Source organism: Rana temporaria, chromosome 5, assembly GCF_905171775.1.
Source record: "Rana temporaria chromosome 5, aRanTem1.1, whole genome shotgun sequence".
Taxonomy (NCBI): domain Eukaryota; kingdom Metazoa; phylum Chordata; class Amphibia; order Anura; family Ranidae; genus Rana; species Rana temporaria.
Window position 1 is genome coordinate 423,339,744 of NC_053493.1, and position 21,382 is coordinate 423,361,125.

General features: G+C 49.7%; 1 protein-coding gene across 2 annotated transcripts; it reads left to right on the forward strand.

Moving 5' to 3' along the window:
- The first annotated feature begins 1,737 nt into the window (after positions 1-1,737).
- On the forward strand, positions 1,738-20,392 carry LOC120941709 (zinc finger protein 525-like). Of its 2 annotated transcripts, XM_040355299.1 has the most exons (4): positions 1,738-1,892; positions 11,162-11,218; positions 18,499-18,589; positions 18,688-20,392. In XM_040355299.1, exon 4 carries the CDS (start codon positions 18,705-18,707, stop codon positions 19,785-19,787), a length of 1,083 nt encoding a protein of 360 aa, XP_040211233.1. In that variant the 5' UTR covers positions 1,738-1,892; positions 11,162-11,218; positions 18,499-18,589; positions 18,688-18,704; the 3' UTR covers positions 19,788-20,392. The 2 variants fall into 2 exon arrangements, with proteins under 2 accessions (XP_040211233.1, XP_040211232.1); XM_040355298.1 differs by lacking the exon at positions 18,499-18,589.
- The last annotated feature ends 990 nt before the right edge of the window (positions 20,393-21,382 follow it).

Consider the following 21,382-nt stretch of genomic DNA (forward strand, 5'->3'; position numbering starts at 1 on the left):
AGGGGCCCTGTATGGAATTGTGAAGCTCTCATATTGTTTCTATCACTTTTCACCATTGTTGTCAGCACAGCAGCCATATTGTTATTGTTTTGTTAGTTATAATGGTCAGTCATAGTTGTGTTCAGGACTTAGAAGGACATGGCGCAGACTCTGGTTGCTAATGTGTTACTACTCTGTAGAACAAGGGCCCTGTATTGAATTGTAAAGCTTTTATATTGTTCTATCACTTTTCACCATTGTTGTCAACACAGCAGCCATATTGTTATGTTATAATGGTCAGCATGGTTGTGTTCAGGACGTTTCCCTCCATAGAGAAGGACATGACGTGAACTCTGGTTGCTATGGGTTTCTGCGCTGTGGAAAAGGGGCCCTGTATGGAATTGTGAAGCTTTCATATTGTTTCTATCACTTTTCACCATTGTTGTCAGCACAGCAGCCATATTGTTATGTTATAATGGTCAGCATGGTTGTGTTCAGGACGTTTCCCTCCATAGAGAAGGACATGACGTGAACTCTGGTTGCTATGGGTTACTACGCTGTGGAACAAGGGCCCTGTATGGAATTGTGAAGCTCTCATATTGTTTCTATCACTTTTCACCATTGTCGTCAGCAAAGCAGCCATATTGTTATGTTATAATGGTCAGCATGGTTGTGTTCAGGACGTTTCCCTCCATAGAGAAGGACATGGCGTGGACTCTGGTTGCGATGGGTTATTACGCTGTGGAACAAGGGCCCTGTATTGAGTTGTAAAGCTCTCATATTGTTTCTATCACGTTTCCCCATTGTTGTCAGCACAGCATCCATATTGTTATTGTTTTATTAGTTATAATGGTCAGAGTGTTGTGTTCAGGCCTTTTCTCTCCATAGAGGACATGGTGTGGATTCTGGTTGCTATGGGTTACTGCGCTGTGGAAAAGGGGCCCTGTATTGAGTTGTAAAGCTCTCATATTGTTTCTATCACTTTTCACCATTGTTGTCAGCACAGCAGCCATGTTGTTTTATTAGTTATAATGGTCAGATTGTTGTGTTCAGGACTTTTCTCTCCATAGAGGAGGACATGACGTGAACTCTGGTTGCTATGGGTTACTGTGCTGTGGAAAAGGGGCCCTGTATGGAATTGTGAAGCTCTCATATTGTTTCTATCACTTTTCACCATTGTTGTCAGCACAGCAGCCATATTGTTATTGTTTTATTAGTTATAATGGGTCAGATTGTTGTGTTCAGGCCTTTTCTCTCCATAGAGGTCATGGCGTGGACTCTGGTTGCTATGGGTTACTACGCTGTGGAACAAGGGCCCTGTATTGAATTGTGAAGCTCTCATATTGTTTCTATCACGTTTCCCCATTGTTGTCAGCACAGCAGCCATGTTGTGATTGTTATTTATTGTTTTGTTGGTTATTATGGTGTGTGTGAGACTGTTGTGTTCAGACTCTTTCCTCCACAGAGGACTCGCTGTGACCCTCCATAGAGGAGGAGGGGAGGACATTTCCCTCACAGAGGAGCGGGATTCTCTCCCCTCACAGCAGAAATGGCGGGAGAAGGAATAGAAGGTTCTCTCCAGCATGAGGAGAGGAGGAGGAGGGGGCGGGGCCGAAGACGAGACGAGAGCCGCTCACAGGAGGGGGGCGGAGCCGCAGATGAAGGGAGGGGCGGGGCCGTGGACGAGGAAAGCGCGGCGCTGGTTGGACGAGGGACCCAGGAGAAAGGGAATCGGCGGAGGGGGCGGGGGCAGCGGTGACACGTGACGCGAGGCACATCCGGTGCGGCGACTTCCGGCGGCGCTCTGGCTCTTTTCTGGCGGTATCGGCGCGGCAGGCGGAGTTGCGGTGTGAGGAGGCCTGACCGGGAGGGCGGGAGACGTCTCCGGCCTCTCGGTGTCTTGCGGTAGATAGGTGTGTGTCTCTATGATGGACGGGGGGAGGGGAGGAAAAGGGGGCGCTATGTTCCGCTGTACGGGGCGCGGCGGCCCGGGGAGCCTCATCGGCGCGGGGAGGTCCGATGGAGGGGGGGCCTTGGATTCCTCACCGGGGGGGTCCTACAATGACAGATTGGGCCTCACAATGCCTGGATGAGCCCCCAAATCATGGAGGGGCCTGCGGACCACGAGGAGGCCTGAACACAGACTGAGGGGGGGGGAGGGGTGTATAATGGGGGGAATTCGCTACATCTGGAACAGCCAATCGGATTCTAGATTCAGATTGTTTACTTAGGTTTTATAAAAAGGAAGCTGGACGCTGATTGGCTGGCTGCACAGCTGCTCTGGACTTTGTAATTCCCTCCCATTGTACTGGTGGGGGGAGGGGGGTCCCCCTGGCTGTGATTGGCTGGTATGGGGGTGCAGATGACGGGGTGTTCTCTATCCTGGGGGTCTCCCTGGCTGTGATTGGCTGGTATGGGGTGCAGATGACGGGGTGTTCTCTATCCTGGGGGTCCCCCTGGCTGTGATTGGCTGGTATGGGGTGCAGATGACGTGTTATTAGCGGAGGTACCAGGCAAGTCACTTCTGTGATTGTAGTTTTGTTTACATTGTGAATTTCTATAGAAGGGGGTGTGCAGGAAGTTTCCCTTCATTGGGGAAGTTTGTAGATTTTGGGTTGGGTGGGGGGGGGGTCTGAGGTTGTCAGGCAGTGGGGGGAGGTCTCTGAGGTTGTCAGGCAATGAGGGGGGGGTCTGAGGTTGTCAGGTAATGGGGGGGGGAGGGTCTCTGAGGTTTTTAGGCAATGGGGCGGGGGTCTGAGGTTGTCAGGCAATGGGGGGGGGTCTGAGGTTGTCAGGCAATGGGGGGGGGGGTCTGAGGTTGTCAGGCAATGGGAGAGGGGGTCTCTGAGGTTTTTAGGCAATGGGGGGGTCTCTGAGGTTGTCGGGCAATGGGAGAGGGGGTCTCTGAGGTTGTCAGGTAATCGGGGGGGGGGGGCGCTCTGAGGTTGATGGGGGGGGGGGCTCTGAGGTTGTCAGGTAATTGGGGGGGGCGCTCTGAGGTTGATGGGGGGGGGGGGTCTCTGAGGTTGTCAGGTAATTGGGGGGGGCGCTCTGAGGTTGATGGGAGGGGGGCTCTGAGGTTGATGGGAGGGGGGCTCTGAGGTTGATGGGAGGGGGGCTCTGAGGTTGATGGGAGGGGGGCTCTGAGGTTGATGGGAGGGGGGCTCTGAGGTTGATGGGAGGGGGGCTCTGAGGTTGATTGGAGGGGGGCTCTGAGGTTGATGGGGGGGTCTCTGAGGTTGTTGGGGGGGGTGTCTCTGAGGTTGTCGGGTAATGGGGGGGGGGTTTGTGGTCTGAGGTTGTCAGGTAATTGGGAGGGGGGCTCTGAGGTTGATGGGAGGGGGGTCTCTGAGGTTGTCAGGTAATGGGGGGGTCTCTGAGGTTGTTGGGGGGGGGGGTCTCTGAGGTTGTCAGGTAATGGGGGGGTGTCTCTGAGGTTGTTGGGGGGGGGGGGGGGGGGTGTCTCTGAGGTTGTCGGGTAATGGGGGGGGGGGGGTGGTCTGAGGTTATCGGGTAATGGGGGGAGGGTCCCCTAAGTTGTGGGGGGGTGCAGCGAGTAGAAGGGATGTGAAGGATATATTCCTCATCCTGTAGAAGGAGCGGCTTTGTAAATGTTTCTCTGAATTGGCTTTGTTTACATTGATGATTACATTGTTATACCGAGGTATAGAGGAGACACCCCCCCCCCCCCACCTTATGTTACATCATTCATTGTCTACATTTTTTTTTTTTGTAATATAGGGAGAGAACTCCCAGCCACCGTGTATATTATTATTATTATTATACAGGGTTTATAGAGCGCTGACAGTTTGCGCAGCACTTTACAATGTAGAGGATAGACGGTACAAATACAATTGGAGACAACAAACTGGTAATGGGGGGGATTTGGGGTCCCGGGTGAGGGTATTGGGTATTGGGGGGGGGCGTGCTGCCAGTGGAAGGGGTGTGGAGAAGGATGGATAGAGTTGTACATTGTCTCCTCCTCTATAATATGAGGGGGAGGAGCCGCTTTGTAGAACTTTCTCTGAATTTGCTTTGTTTACACTGATGGCTGCATTGTTACATAGATACACGTGCGCTGGGAATACTCACCGTATATTGCAGAAGGTTTTTATTGTGTAATATATGGTGAGTACTCCCAGCCACTGTGTAACAATGTAGCTCACTATGGAAACAAAGCAAATTTCAGAGAAAGTTCTACAAAGCTGCTCCTCCCCCTCATATTATAGATGTGCTGTACAAATATACCCATCATTCTCCACCCCCCCCTTCCACTAGCAGCACGCCACCCGCACCCCCTCTTCCGCCACCCGCACCCCCCTTCCACCACTTTCACCCCCCTTCCACCACTCGCACATGCTTTCCCGTCCCACTGGGAGGCCCGAGCAACCAACCGGCAAGGTCCATCGGCTGGCCAAAGACCCTAACATAGCCGATGCTTCATTCGGGTCTCGGATCTGGCAACCCAGAAGCGATGTCATGACATTATCACTTCCCAGTTTACTGGCATCTTAAAGGCGCCAGTTTTAGAAAATAAAGTATTCAAAAATGCCGATCTTGACGTTTTTGAGTACTTTTAAGCAGTGGATACCAAACTGTGGCCCCGGGTGCGGCCCTTTGCTTGCTTTGATCTGGCCCTTGGGGCACTATTTCATTCACTAATACCAATACCAATTCCCCCTCACTGACCCCAATCAAGGGGCACAGTTCCTCCCAGCGGGGCACAAGTCCTCCCAGTGGCACCAACAGCGGGGCACAAGTCCTCCCAGTGGCACCAACAGCGGGGCACAAGTCCTCCCAGTGGCACCAACAGCGGGGCACAAGTCCTCCCAGTGGCACCAACAGCGGGGCACAAGTCCTCCCAGTGGCACCAACAGCGGGGCACAAGTCCTCCCAGTGGCACCAACAGCAGGGCACAAGTCCTCCCAGCGGGGCACAAGTCCTCCCAGCGGGGCACAAGTCCTCCCAGCGACGCCAACCGTGGGGGCAAAATTCCTCCCAGTGACGCCAACAGTGGAGCGTTGTGTTTTTCCCACTGACATTGGGACCTTTTTTATTCTTAATACCCACTGCTCGGCCCCCCCAAAAGTCTGAAGTACAATAAACTGGCCCTTTGTTTAGAAAGTTTCGAGACCCCCTGCTTTAATGCACAGGAGAGGGGTTTGGGGTCTTATAGACCTCCGATCTCTCCATAAAGAGTACCTGTCACATGGGATGTTTTGCATTTGTTGTGACAGCAATAACAGTGATCAGAAAATGTAAATGGCGCTGTTAAATTTTTTTTTTAATGTGCAAAATATCGTCAGGATACCCGGGGGGGGGGGGCACTTGCGCACCTTCCTGCCCAATTTTCAGCGCTTTCACACTTTGGATGACAATTGTGCGGTCATGCAACACCGTACCCAGACAATGTTTTTATAATTTTGTTCCCACAAATGGAGCTTTATTTTAGTGGTATTTGATCACCTCTGCGTTTTTTTTCTGCGACAACTAAAAAAGATCGAAAATTTAGAAAAAACGTTTTTTTTGTAAAAAAATTATGGGCACCGATGAGGTGACGCTGATGTGCACCGATAGATGGCACTGGGCACTCATGGGTGGCACTGGGCATGGATGGACACTGAGGGGTGGTACTGATGGCATTGCTGGGCATCACTTGTTTACTAATTTTTGCCAGTCAGTGCCCATTTGTGGGCACTGATTGGCATCTATTGTGCTTATTTTTTTTTTACATGTGGATGGCCATGGGATGTACCTGGCCATGGGGGATGTACCTGGCCATTCACATGTTGCCCCTTTCCCTGGTGGTCCAGTGTGGGCATCCGAGGGGGTGCTGCGCTGATAAACGGCGAAAAAAAAAACCTTCCCAGTTAGGAGAGCCGCCGATCGCCTCTCCTCGCGTCTTGTCAGACGCGAGTGTGGAAGAGTCGATCAACGGCTCTTCCTGTTTACAATCGTGATTGGACGCGGCTGATCACGTGGTAAAGAGCCTCCGCCGGAGGCTCTTTATCGAGATCGGAAATGCAGTGTGTCAGACTGACCCCCCCCCCCCCCGCATCACTGATCGATGAGCGCCAGATTATTATCCTGCACATGGGTTAGTCTGGTTGAAAGAAAGACAAGTCCCTCCAGTTCAACCATTTCCTGCACCGCGTTCAAAGCACACCGCCCTTCTGCAGCGGGTGCAAATGTTAACACCCCCAATCCCACGTCGCAAGCGCAGCACGGTTTGCCCGCATTGCATGGTACAAAAGTACCAGCGATCTCTAGTTGCAGCGCGATTCCTAAAGTAGTGCATTCGTTTTGGTGCGCAGAACTGCCCGATAATCGTACCACATTCCTGTAAGATCCCTAGTGTCATCTGGCCCTTAAAGGTTCACCCAAATCACATTTTTATCAGAGCAACGTCTTTAGACTTGTAACATGTAAAGTCCGCCATTTTTTTTTCTTCGTTTTTTTGGCTGTACATACCGTATAACAGGGATATGCAATTAGCGGACCTCCAGATGTTGCCAAACTACAAGTCCCACGAGGCATAGCGAGACTCTGACAGCATCAAGCATGACACCCAGAGGCAGAAGCATGATGGGACTTGTAGTTTGGCAACAGCTGGAGGTCCGCTAATTGCTTATCCCTGCCGTATAATGTATATTTCCAATCTGGCTTCCGGGTACTTCTCCCCTCGGGAGTAGGTGTTTTCTATTCTGAGGAGGCGTGCCACCTGGGAGGTCGCCCAGATGATTGACGTCTTTCAGGAAAAAGTACCCCCCCCCCCCCCCCCCCCCGGCGGTTAAGGCCCCACCCCCCCTGTATTGTGTAGGTGCGTCCGAGTCACGGCGTTTCCGAATAGAGTCGACTCGCAGCTCTGCATGTTCGGCTTCTTTCACACTGCCGGACCGTCCCATTCTTCTCTATGGAGCGTCGGATGTCAGCGGTGACGTGCGATAAAATCAGACGCATGGCGATACGTCCCCATCTGTCCATGGCGCATTGGATCAGGTGAAAACGGACTTGCGGTTTTTGTTCAATCTCTCCATAGGAGACAGCGGCGCTTGATAAGCCCCTCCCCGCTCAGTGCGCAGAGAGGGACCTGTCATCCATCGGCTCAGCGGCAAGATCTCCTGCTGAGCTGATGGGCCGCTGCAGACGGGTCCATCCCCTGTGTGGAAGGGGCCTAAGGTGAGCTCATACTTTGAGGTTCTATAGAGGTCAGGCTTGGCGGGGTCATGGGTGTATATGGGGGTGAATACTTGGATTACAGGGACAGCCGGGGTGCAGAGAAGGTTTCATAGAGGTGCATTAGGGACCACCTTGTGTTGTATCTCCAGCATCTGTAATGTGGCCCTCAGGGGCCTCTGGTCACAAAGGAGGCTGGTCATCTCTACCTGCTCTGCCCTCTACAGTCCTTTTGCCAAAACTCTCCTGTGCCCCATTCATTAAATGAGGGGCGTGTTCTCTGCACGACACTGAAGAAAGTACCGCTCATTGGAGGAGAGCCCGGTCACTGACCAATCATGTGACTGGGATTCCATCACGCCCCTTTTTTTTCATTAAAGAGAAACTTCACTTGAGAGATGTGTGTATTACACATACATAAGTAAAACCTTGGTTTTCAAGCCTAATTCGTTCCAGAAACATGCTTGTAATCCAAAGCACTCGTATATCAAAGCATTTTTGTTTTACAGGGTATAAGAGAGAGAGGCGCCTTTAAGTGTAGTAATATGTTGCTAAATATTGTCCCTTCATTAAGACATTAACCACTAGTCCACCGGGCCTATTCTGGCACTTCTCTCCATGTAAAAATCACATTTTATTTGCTAGAAAATTAATCAGAACCCCCAAACATTATATATATTTTTTTTTTAGCAGACACCCTAGGGCAGGGGTTGACAAATTTGCTTGGAATCTAGGAGCCAGGTAAAAAAGTTAGGAGCCAGAAAACGCGCCCTGTCCCGACGAGCTTGCGCGCAGAAAGCGAACACATACGTGACCAGCGCCCCCATATGTAAACGGTGTTCAAACCACACACGTGAGGTATCGCCGCGATTGGTAGAGCGAGAGCGATAATTCTAGCCCTAGACCTCCTCTGTAACTCAAAACATGCAACCTGTAGATTTTTTTTAAACGTTGCCTATGAAGATTTTAAAGGGTAAAAGTTTGTCTGCATTCCACGAGCGGACGCAATTTTGAAGCGTGACATGTTGGGTATGAATTTACTCGGCGTAACATTATCTTTCATAATATTAAAAAAAAAAAAAATGGGGATAACTTTACTATTGTCTTATTTTTTAATTCAAAAAAGTGTAATTTTTTCACCAAAAAAGTGCGCTTGTAAGACCGCTGCGCAAATACGGCATGACAGAAAGTATTGCAACGTTTGCCATTTTATTCTCTAGGGTGTTAGGATAAAAAATATATATAATGTTTGGGGGTTCTAATTAGAGGGAAGAAGATGGCAGTGAAAATAGTGAAAAATGACATTAGAATGGCTGTTTAACTTGTAATGCTTAACTTGTAATACCAACGGCCACCACCAGATGGCGCCAGTTCACATCTGGTGGTAATAACTTGTAATACCAACGGCTCACCACCAGATGGCCCCAGCTCAAAAAAAAAAAATTTTTTTTTTTTTTTTGCCCCCCCTTCCAAGCCAAGTCGCCAGGGCCCCATTTCTAGTCGCCATGGCGACCTGGTGCCCGGGATTTGTCGAGCCCTGCCCTAGGGAATACAATGGCGGTGATTGCATTTCTAGCACGGTATTTGCGCAATAATTTTTCAAACGCCTTTTTTTGGGGGGGGGGGGGAAACGGTTTCATGAATTAAATAACCAAACAGTAAAGTTAGCCCAATTTTTTTTGTATAATGTGAAAGATGTTAAGCCAAGTAAATAGATACCTAACATGTCACGCTTTAAATTTGTGCACATTTGGTACTTAAAAATCTCCATAGGCAACGCTTTAACATTTTTTACAGGTTACTATTTTCGAATTACAGAGGAGGTCTAGTGCTAGAATTGTTGCACACGCTCTAACGCACGCAGCGATACCTCACGTGGGGTTTGAATGGCGTTTACATATGTGGACGGGACCTGCATGCGTGTTCGCTTCTGTGCACGAGATAACGGGAACAGGGGTGTTTTGAGAAAAAAATATATATTTTTATATATTTATTTTTGTAAACATCCCTTGTAATAGGAATCAGTGTGACAGGTCCTCTTTATGGAGAGATGCGGGGGGGGGGGGGTCAATAAGACCTCCCATCCCCCCACATCTCTCCTCCAGGCTTACAAGCATAAAATCGGTAAAAAAAATCACTGATCACATGCCGACAGCGGCGATTGCGGCTTTGTTTACTTCCGGGTACCAGGTGTAACGTCGCGCCCGGTCCTCCGACGATCATAGAGATGACTGTGACCGTCTGGTCACCAGTCATCTCTATGGTTCTGCAGCGAGCGCCGGCCGATTCGCTCTCCGGGCCCCAGATGGCACGGGAGAGCCCGGAGAAGCACCGGAGGGGAGGGGTGTCCCCTCCCGCCGCCTATAAGAACGATCAAGCGGCGAAACTGCTGATTTGATCATTCTTATGGTGCAGAGAATCGGCGGCTGAAGACGGTGATATCTGAATGATGCCTGTAGCTGCCCCCATCATTCAGATATCGCCGCGCAAAGCCGAGGACGTCCTCGGTCAAGAGGTTAAATGTAACCATATTGCTACACTTAGATGCTCCTCTCCTTTTTTTTTTTTTTATACTCTTATATCAAGACGTCGCTTGTATATCAAGTCCAAATTTATTAAAACATTTTGCTTGTCTTGCAAAACGCTCTCAAACCAAGGTTTTAATGTGTGTGTGTGTGTGTGTGTGTGTGTGTGTGTGTGTGTGTGTGTGTGTGTGTGTGTGTCTCTAAATATCTATCTCTATATATCTATCTCAGCTGGTCTATGCACCAAATACTTACCTGTCCAGTGTTGTCCGCTGGTCAGGTGTAGCAGCCTGGGATCCGATGCTGGAGATACAACACAAGGTGGTCCCTAATGCACCCCCATATACACCGATGGCCAAGCCTGACCTCTAACACATCTGTGTTTTATAGAACCTGAAAGTATGAGGCCCCTTTCACACGGGGACAGACCCGTTTGCAGCGGCTCATCAGCTCAGCGCGAGATCTTTTTCCGCTGAGCCGGTGGATGACAGGTCCCTCTCTGCTCACTGAGCGGGAGAGGGGCTTGTCAGGGGGGGGGTCTGTGTTTGAGTCAAAAAGGGGGTTAGAAATCGGTAGTGAAGCAAAAAGGGGTGAGAATTTGTATTCGTGGGGAATCCGTAATTGGGGGTGGGGGGGTCTGTATTTGACCAAAGGGGGTCCGTATTGAAGGGGAATTGTATTTGAGCAAAAAAGGTGGGGTATTGGTATTCAAGCGGAAAGGGGGAGAACAAATTGGTATCGGAGTGAAAAAGGGGGGGACCAGTATTTAAGCAAAAAAGAGGGGGGATTTGTATTTGTGCAAAGAAGGGGGGGGATTTGTATTCATGGGCAATCCGTAATGGGGGGGGGGTCTGTATTTGACCAAAGGGGGGTCCGTATTGAAGGGGATTTGTTTTTGTATTTGAGCAAAAAAGGTGGGGGGGTTCAGTATTGGCGGAAGAAAGGGGAGAACAAATTGGTATCGGAGTGAAAAAAATGGTGGGGGGGGGGTGGGAATCTGTAATGGGGGGGGGGTGGTATCAGTATTCAAGCAAAAAGGGGTTCTGTATTTGAGCGGGGGGGGGGGGGCTGTTTTTTTTTTTTTTTTTGGAGCGGAAAGGGGGAGAACAAATTGGTATTGGAGTGAAAAAGGGGGGGAAACGGTATTCAAGCAAAAAAGAGGGGGGGGGAATTGGCATTTGTGCAAAGGGGGGTGAATCAGTGCTGGCACAAAAAGGTGGAAAATATCAGTATTGGGGGAGAAAAATCATATTGGAGCAAAAAAGGGGGGGGGGGTATAAAATCAGTTCTGCTGCAGCAAAAAGAGGGAAATAAAATTTGTATTCCAGCAAAGTGTTGGATTCAGTCGTGTGTTGAGCTCTTGTAGTGGGTGGAGTTCTCAGTTGGGGGTGGAGTCTCAGGCGTTTTGTGTTCCATGCTGGACGGGTTAATATTCAGAATTTTGTCTAATCCCCCCCCCCCCCTTTTCTCTTTTTCTGCAGATAATCCCCTTGGCGGGTTCTTTCAGGAGTCTCTGGCCGTTCCTTTCAGTCCGCCTTGTAAGTATCTCAGGATATTGTTTCCTATAAAGATAATGATTGGTTTCCGGTAGTCCGGAGGAGCCGCCATCTTTGCTGAAGACCCTTCCAGCTGCCCTGAAGGTTCCCTAATAAAGTCTGGGAAAATACGATTTGGGGAATTTGCCGGGAATCACACTTTCCCTGCTGTGAGGGCTGCAGTAACGGGAAGCACCTCGGCTGCACCGACACACCCAACTTCCCCATCAGACATGCTCCCCTTGTGATGGGCAGATCCGTAGCCAATAGAAGAGAGCATTTAGGTTGGCTATAGTATCTGAAACCACCTGCTACCAATCACAAGGGGGGAGCAGAACTGATGGGGGATCTCATGTCTGAATCCCCCATCATGCTTCACCCACTGGCGGTGTCTCTGGTTGCCAGGAGACCGTCCACTGAAGCAGGCAGCGTCCTTAAGTGGTATTCAAACTTCTTGGGCCCCCCCCCCAGGTGGCCCCTCTGGTGCCAAGCCGCTTGAGCAGGGGGGGTGGCCCCTCTGGTGCCAAGCCGCTTGAGCAGGGGGGGTGGCCCCTCCGGAGCCAAGCTGCTTGAGGGAGCGGGGTGGCCCCTCCGGAGCCAAGCTGGGGGGGGGGGGGCCTCCGCTGCTTGAGCGGGGGGCCCCTCCGCTGCCAAGCTGCTTGAGCGGGGGGGGGCCCCTCCGCTGCTTGAGAGGGGAGGGTCCCCTCCGCTGCTTGAGCGGGGGGCCCCTCCGCTGCTTGAGCGGGGTGGCCCCTCCGGTGCCCAGCCGCCTGTTCTTGTGGCAGTTGTGCTTCTGAGCGTCCATAGAACACACAACGGGGCTCAGCTCCACCCCCAGCTTCCTCCTTGCTGTGATTAACGGCCATGGGAGACAATGGGTCTTGCAGCTGTCTCTCAGCCAATGAGGAGAAAGAGACCCAAGAGAGCAACAGCTGTTATTATGCACATCACTGGATCAGGTAAGAATTCGGGGGGCTGGGGGGGAAGCTGCACACAGATTTATTTTTTTCCTTCATTCATAGTATGCACCTCCCCAGTTTTTACAACAACTTTAGGATAAAAAAAATAAACGACTGTGTACAGCCCCCCCCCCCCATACTTGAGCCCCATCTAACTCTGTGCATGAAGGCAGCTGCTCTCCTGGGTGTCTCTCCCCTCATTGGCTCACAGCAGTGGGAGCCATTGGCTTATGCTGCTGTCAATCAGACAGTAAGCCAATGAGGAGAGCAGGGACGAGGCCGAGCCAGTGTGGAGAGATTGGGGGCGGGCCCAAGCCATGCTCTTTGTTTTGATGGACAAAGTCCATTCGCAGGAGCGCATCTTGGGTGTGAGCCTGCTCAACTGCCCCCATAACCAAACCAAAAGGATTGCTATGGGGGGGGCAGGAGCCCCCCCATTAAGTCTGGCGCAGTCCATTTTAAAGGGCCATACCGCCAGAAACATGTTCCTGGATTTCCCCTAATTGCATTTTGGCCTTAAAGGGGTTGTAAAGGTAAAAAAAAATCCTAAATAGCTTCCTTTCCCTTAGTGCAGTCCTCCTTCACTTACCTCATCCTTCCATTTTGCTTTTAAATGTCCTTATTTCTTCTGAGAAATCCTCACTTCCTGTTCTTCTGTCTGTAACTCCACACAGTAATGCAAGGCTTTCTCCCTGGTGTGGAGTGTCGTGCTCGTCCCCTCCCTTAAGGGGGCGAGCAGGAGAGTCAGGATGCCCACTAACACACAGCTCCTTTGTCTATCTGCAACGTAGTGAGCGTCCTGCTCGCCCCCTCAAGGGAGGGGGCGAGCGCGACACTCCACACCAGGGAGAAAGCCTTGCATTACTGTGTGGAGTTACAGACAGAAGAACAGGAAGTGAGGATTTCTCAGAAGAAATAAGGACATTTAAGGGCAAAATAGAAGGATGAGGTAAGTGGATGAGGACGGCACTAAGGTAAAGAAAGCGATTTAGGGCAAAACATTTTTTTTTTACCTTTACAACCCCTTTAATATTTCGTTTTCAGAATTCTGTTACTGAGTTATTGTGTGGACTGTTTACCATAGAGCTGACCGAGGACCAGATGGTCCCCTGCCATCTCTATGGCCTTCGGAGGCCAGAAGCCACTTCTGGCGAGGTTGTGGGGTGTTTTTGTTTTTGTTCCAGCCTAGAGAAGAATCGTGGGGGCTTGTAGACCTCCGATCTCCCCATAAAGAGGACCTGTCACCCCTTATTTCTATTACATGATCTCCCCATAAAGAGGACCTGTCACCCCTTATTTCTATTACAAGATCTCCCCATAAAGAGGACCTGTCACCCCTTATTTCTATTACATGATCTCCCCATAAAGAGGACCTGTCACCCCTTATTTCTATTACATGATCTCCCCCATAAAGAGGACCTGTCACCCCTTATTTCTATTACATGATCTCCCCATAAAGAGGACCTGTCACCCCTTATTTCTATTACAAGATCTCCCCATAAAGAGGACCTGTCACCCCTTATTTCTATTACATGATCTCCCCATAAAGAGGACCTGTCACCCCTTATTTCTATTACATGATCTCCCCATACAGAGGACCTGTCACCCCTTATTTCTATTACATGATCTCCCCATAAAGAGGACCTGTCACCCCTTATTTCTATTACATGATCTCCCCCATAAAGAGGACCTGTCACCCCTTATTTCTATTACATGATTTCTCCATAAAGAGGACCTGTCACCCCTTATTTCTATTACATGATCTCCCCATAAAGAGGATCTGTCACCCCTTATTTCTATTACATGATCTCCCCATACAGAGGACCTGTCACCCCTTATTTCTATTACATGATCTCCCCCATAAAGAGGACCAGTCACCCCTTATTTCTATTACATGATTTCTCCATAAAGAGGACCTGTCATCTCTTATTTCTATTACATGATCTCCCCCATAAAGAGGACCTGTCACCCCTTATTTCTATTACATGATTTCTCCATAAAGAGGACCTGTCACCCCTTATTTCTATTACATGATCTCCCCCATAAAGAGGACCTGTCACCCCTTATTTCTATTACATGATCCCCCCATAAAGAGGACCTGTCACCCCTTATTTCTATTACATGATCTCCCCCATAAAGAGGACCTGTCACCCCTTATTTCTATTACATGATCTCCCCATAAAGAGTACCTGTCACCCCTTATTTCTATTACATGATCTCCCCATAAAGAGGACCTGTCACCCCTTACTTCTATTACATGATCTCCCCATAAAGAGGACCTGTCACCCCTTATTTCTATTACATGAGATCTCCCCATAAAGAGGACCTGTCACCCCTTATTTCTATTACAAGATCTCCCCATAAAGAGGACCTGTCACCCCTTATTTCTATTACATGATCTCCCCATAAAGAGGATCTGTCACCCCTTATTTCTATTACAAGATCTACCCATAAAGAGGACCTGTCACCCCTTATTTCTATTACATGATCCCCCCATAAAGAGGACCTGTCACCCCTTATTTCTATTACATGATCCCCCCATAAAGAGGACCTGTCACCCCTTATTTCTATTACATGATCTCCCCATAAAGAGGACCTGTCACCCCTTATTTCTATTACATGGTATTTTTACATTCCTTATAATAGGAATAAGTGATTAAAAAAAAACAGGGCAAGTGTAAAAATAAGAGGCAATAAAAAAAATTGACCGTCTCCTCGTGCTTGCACGCAGAAGTGAGCGCATACATAGGGCATGTCCACATATGCAAACGACGTTCAAATCGCACGTGAGGTATCTGCAGGAAAGATGTTGAGCAAGAATTCCAGCACTAAATCACCTCCAAGTCAAAACTGGTAACCTCCTAAAAAAAATGTTAAAATTCCCCATAAACAAAGTACCGAAGTTTGGCGCCTTTCCAAAGTTTGCGCAATTTTAAACCGAACGTAAACGCATGCGCTGGCGGTGCCTACAGGCAAAAACATCCATTGCGATACACATGCTACTTATCGCTGCGCACTCTGGACTGAGCAATAATTCTAGCTCCAGACCTCCATAACACTAAACTGCTGAAGTTTGACGCCATTTCACGGGCGCACACAAATTTAAGGTTTGATAGGTTGGGTTTCGAATTACTCAGTGCAGCCTCGTCTTTTATATTTTACTAACAATTTTGGGTAGGTTTTTTTTTTTTTTTTGCATTTGAGTTTTTACTGGAATTTTGCGTTCCCTAGACCTTTTTCAGATAATATCAGGTAACGCAAAAAATTGGAACTACCGTTGTTTTATTCTCTTGGGCAGGGATCTCCAAACTACGCCCCTCCGGCTGTTGAACTACACGTCCCATGAGGCATTGCAAAACGCTGACATTCAGACATGACTAGGCATGATGGGAATTGAGCACCTCACATTTATGTCCAAATCAGAGCCCCTCTGCATATTTGTCCCCATCAGAGACCCCTGCACAATTGTGTCCCCCTTCCACATTTATACCCCAATTAGAGACTCATGCACAATCCTGTCCCCCTAAGAGCGCCCTGCCGCACATTTGTTGCGCCACCAGCAGTCCCATTTGTTGCACCACCAGCAGTCCCATTTGTGTCCCCGTCACCACCGACAGTCCCATTTGTGTCCCCCTTGCGTCAGTGTCCGGCTTCAGTGCTGTTCTGCTGCACTTTCCGACTTTTGCCCGGCTGTTACAGATACGTTGTAGCCAAAAGCACAGCCGTAAAGGACACCGGATAACGGAGCGGTGGGACCCGGGGGGTGCAGTAGGTACTAGCAAATCAACAGCTAGTGAGGCGCTGTATTTGGCAGGCTCTGTGGGATCTGCTCTGCATACTGTCATGGGGTGATTATGCAGCGCAGTTCCTGCTACCCGACATGGTTTGAGCAGGAACCGACCATGCAAGCGAGTCTGACGACTTAACTTGCGCGCCGGATGTGGCCCACGTGCCATACTTTGGAGACCCCCTGCTCTAGAGCAGTGATGGTGAAACTTGGCGCCCCAGATGTTTTTGGAATTACATTTCCCATGGTGCTCATGCACTCTGCGGTGTCAAGGGAAATGTAGTTCCAAATCGTATAAGGTGCCAAGGTTCACCATCACTGCTCTAGGGCATGGGTCTCTAAACTGTGGCCCTCCAGTTGTTGTGGAAATACAAGTCCCATGAGGCATTGCAAAGCCACTGACGGTTAACAAACATGACTCCAGAGGCATGATGGTTGTAGTTTCGCAGCAGCTGGAGGGCCACAGGTTGAGCCCCCCATGCTATAGGCCAGGAGTCTCCAAACTATGGCTTTCCAGTTGATCAGGAACTACAATTCCCATCATGCCTAGCCACTTTCCATCCGGGCCAATTCTGACACTTCGCTCCTACATGTAAAAATCATCTTTTTTTTTTTGCTAGGAAATTACATAGAACCCCCAAACATGTTTTCAGCAGAGACCCTAGAGCAGGGGTGTCAACTCCATTCCATGTTGGGCTGCATCAGCATAATTGCCCTCCAAAGGGCCGGTTATCTGTAAGATTAGATGTCCAGTGCATCCCCCTCCCCTTTACGTTGGATGTCCAGTGCATCCCCCTCCCCTTTACGTTGGATGTCCAGTGCATCCCCCTCCCCTTTACGTTGGATGTCCAGTGCATCCCCCTCCCCTTTACGTTGGATGTCCAGCGCATCCCCCTCCCCCTTTACGTTGGATGTCAGCGCATCCCCCTTTACGTTGGATGTCCAGCGCATCCCCCTCCCCCTTTACGTTGGATGTCCAGCGCATCCCCCTCCCCCTCCACGTTGGATGTCCAGCGCATCCCCCTCCACGTTGGATGTCCAGCGCATCCCCCTCCACGTTGGATGTCCAGCGCATCCCCCTTTACGTTGGATGTCCAGCGCATCCCCCTCCCCCTTTACGTTGGATGTCCAGCGCATCCCCCTCCCCCTTTACGTTGGATGTCAAGAGCGCATCCCACCATCAGAAATTGAGTCCCCCCACCCTCCCTTACATCACAGTGAACCCCCTTTCCTTATGCTGCTGCTAGGAAGAAGCCAGATGCATTGCTTGAAAGCAAGGGTCTGGATTGGACCAGAGGAGAGGTGTGAGGGCCACATGAAATGGCCTGGAGGGCCGATTTCGGCCCACGGGCCTTGTGTTTGACACCAATTTTTTTTTTTTTTTTTAAGGTTATTAACCCATCGAAACAATAATCGGCCAACTAATCGATTGGTTGCAGCCCTAGCATGTGCGCAGCAATTTTTCGAACGCGGTTTCATGCATTTTACATTAAAGTTTAGCCCAATCTTTTAGCATAATGTGAAAGATTAAGTTACGCCAAGTAAATAGATGCCTAACGTGTCACCCTTCAAAATTGCACACACTCGCGGAATGGCAGCTTTTTTTTTAATGCAGAGGCCGGGCGTGACGTCGTAACATCGCGCCCGGCCTCCGAACGATCACAAAGACTCTGGCGACCAACTGGTCTGCAGGAATTCTCTATGGTAGGAGGAAATCTCTATGGTAGGAACTCTGGGCCAGCGGATCTGTTCTTCGACTCACCGATCGCAGCGGTGAGTCGGTAGTAGCACCGGAGGGGGAGATGTCCCCTCTCACTGCCTGTAAGAACGATCAAGCGGCGGAACAGCTGCTTTGATCATTCTTACGGTGCACAGAATCGCTGGTGATCTGACAATATGGTTCCGGCTATCGAGATGGTTCCTGTAAGGACTGCGCAGGCGCAATCCTTGCCGACGGAAATCTCCGAACCTCGGCCGGCATCCAGGGCGACGTGGAATTTGAGGAAAGTGGCCAGTCCGCTCGCTCGGCCTCCTAGCTCTTCTTCTTTTTTTTTTTTTTTAACATCCTCCAATCCACGGGCATGTTAAGGAATGAGCCTGGATGCCGGCCGAGGTTTGGAGATTTCCGTCGGCAAGGATTGCGCCTGCGCAGTCCTTACAGGAACCATCTCGATAGGGGAACTTTAACGACAAGTCACCGGCTCTAAAAACGATATCTGAATGATGCCTGTAACTGCACCCATCATTCAGATATTCCCGCTCAAAGTCAAGGATGTCCATAGATGGCCCTTGGGCGGGAAGTGGTTAGTCATGTCTGTGATTGTCAGTTTTGCAATGCCTCATGGGACATGTAGTTCCCCAACAGCTGGCGGGTCGTTATTTGGAGATCCCTGACTTTGGGCTGTCTGCTTTCAGGGAAATCTATCATGTTTGGAGGTTTTATGTAATCGTTAGGCCTAAAATTAGTGCTTAATTTTTTTTTCTCATGAATTGGGTAATGTTGGGTTTTAATTCTCTGCTTTAAATTCTCCTTTCAGTTGTTGGCATAATAGATGACAAATTTTGATCACAGAACTTCAGTGAATTTGCAAGATGGCAGCAGCAGAGCCCTGACTTGGGGCCATAAAGGTTCTTTGAAAAGACCATCACCATGACAAATGCTACCTGCCTGCTGCTAGTCCTCAAATGAAGTCCTCATTGGTCCATTTTATTTATGTTTTTAACAGGCTTTGGTTGAAGAGATATGGAGGATCAAGAAGACAGCCCAGTGGAGACCATTGATGTCTACCTTGAGCCTGACCCAGTAGAGGAAGAGCATGTACGCAGCAGAAGAACGGTAAAAAGGATCCGGGTTGAGGAAAGCCCCGATGAAGAGGATGATGATGAGAGCGAGCAGGAAGATGGAAATGACAGCGATTACTCTCCTCCTACACACGGGAGGAACCTGAGGAGGCGCCGGCAGTATTACTGCGCAGAGTGCGAGAAGTGTTTCAAGCATAGTGCCGCCCTGGAAGCCCATCGCCGGATCCATAAGAGCGACGTAGGCTTCCCGTGTGACGTCTGCAATGCCCGTTTCTCTTTGAAATCCGACCTAATGGTTCATCAGAGGCAGCACGCGCCAAAAAACAGCTTGGAAAGTCCACAAACGAGCCGGACACCCACCGAAAGCTCCAACTCGAGCGCCAGTAATAGCCCTTCACTGGAAGAAAAGCCTCACCAGTGCAACTACTGCGAGAAGAAGTTCCGAGACAAGACCATCCTGGAAGCCCATCAGAGAATCCACACCGGAAAACTTGCCTATCCCTGCCCGGTGTGCGACGAGAGCTTCTCGAAGCCGGCTCTGCTCGCCGCTCACAGCAACATTCACCGAGAGGGCAAACCCTTCCACTGCGACCAGTGCGATAAAAAATTCAACGATCAGACGCTCTTGGTGGCCCACAAGAGGACCCACACCGGGGAGAAGCCTCAGAAGTGTAACCACTGCAACAAATGGTTCCCTAACCGCAGCAGCCTGGAAGCCCACGGCGAGTGCCACCTGAAACCCAAGCCGTACAAGTGCCGCCATTGCGAGAAGAGCTTCAACGATAAGTCCCTGCTCATCACCCACGAGGGAGTGCACACAGACACTAAGCCCTTCAAGTGCACTCAATGCAGCGAGAGCTTCTTCCTGAAGACGCAGCTGATGGCGCACCAGGCCACCCACGCTCCCGATAAACCCTTCCCATGCAACCAGTGCGAACGGAGCTTCAACAAAGAGGAGACCCTACTGGCTCACATCCGGGTGCACAACATGCAAAACGCTGAGAAGCCAAAAGCCGTCAATTAAGTTTTTAATGATTTAGAAAATTTACGACTTTTTACATTTTCAAGATCTGCCTTTTCCAACCTTCACCCGGAAAGTTTATCGGCTATATCCAAACGCTTTCTTTCTCGCCAATTTTTTTTTTTTTTTTTTTTGTACGAGTGGCTTCATTGCCATGCTCATTTACGGAAAGGGATTCTGTACACACATTTATATCGTGCGTATTCTCATGTATATACTATGTTACCAGTATAGAATGTTTAAAAAAAAAAAAAAAATCCCAAAAAAACAAAGTTTTGTGAGGCGATCATCTCTCGCACGTAGTCTTGGAAATTTCTGCATGCAAGTCACAGCAAGAACGTTCGGCATCTTTTTTGATCTAGATGGACTGAGACTAATGGATACGCGGATGGAAATCGCAGAAGCCAGACCTTTTCTTTTTTTTTTAAGATGGGGGAAGGTTCGTGATGTCCCATCACCCTGCACAGGAATATACCGCTATGTAAGATGTTAGCAGTTAGTGTGGTCCTGAGTAAATGATACTTTAGTGGTTGGAAAGGGTCCATTTTTTTTTTTTTAATGTTTTAAAAATTGTCATTACAATCCAAATAAAATTAGAAAAAATGCCATGCGGCCTGTGTTTGAGGTTTTTCTCAAGTTTAAACTGACTTGGGGTTTGGCTTAGGATGCTAGTGTCGGCCATGCTGCAGAGGACATCCCCACAGACAAGGCCCTCCACTTCTCATCCTTCAAGGCAGGTACCCCATTTTTTCATTTACAGGAGGCAGGCTCTCTGCTTCTTATCCTCCAAGGCAGGTACACCACAAAGCAGGTGTCCCATTTCTCATCTACACAAGGCAGGCTCTCGGCTTCATTCTCCAAGGCAGGGACCCCACAAGACAGGCTCTCCACTTTTCATCCTCTAAGGCAGGTGCCCTGCTCCTCATCCACCAAGGCAGGCTCATCTCATCCTTCCAAGGCAGGTGTGCACTAGGCAAGCACCCCCTGCTCCTCATCCACCAAGGCAGGCTCTCCTCTTCTCATCCTTCAAGGCAGGTGCCCCATTTCTCATTTACAGGAGGCAGGCTCTCTGCTTCTTGTCCTCCAAGGCAGGGACCCACCAAGGCAGGCTCTCCTCTTCCTTCAAGGCAGGTGCACTGTTTCTCATTTACAGGAGGCAGGTTCTCTGCTTCTTATCCTCCAAGGCAGGTACACCACAAAGCAGGTGTCCCATTTCTCATCTACACAAGGCAGGCTCTCTGCTTCTTGTCCTCCAAGGCAGGGACCCCACAAGACAGGCTCTCCACTTTTCATCCTCTAAGGCAGGTGCCCTGCTCCTCATCCACCAAGGCAGGCTCTTCTCATCCTTCCAAGGCAGGTGTGCACTAGGCAAGCACCCCCTGCTCCTCATCCACCAAGGCAGGTTCTCCTCTTCTCATCCTTCCAAAGCAGGTGCCCCACTTCTCATTTACACGAGGCAGGCTCTGCTTTATTCTCCAAGGCAGGCCCTCTGCTTTTCATCCTTATCAAGGCAGGTGCACCACTAGGCAAGCACCCCCTGCTTCTCATCCTCCAGGGCAGGTTCCCCACTTCTCATTTACACGAGGCAGGCTCTGCTT

Excerpts from the sequence above, each read along its gene's own strand:
- LOC120941709 (XM_040355299.1), top strand. The coding sequence starts at position 18,705 with ATGGAGGATCAAGAAGACAGCCCAGTGGAGACCATTGATGTCTACCTT.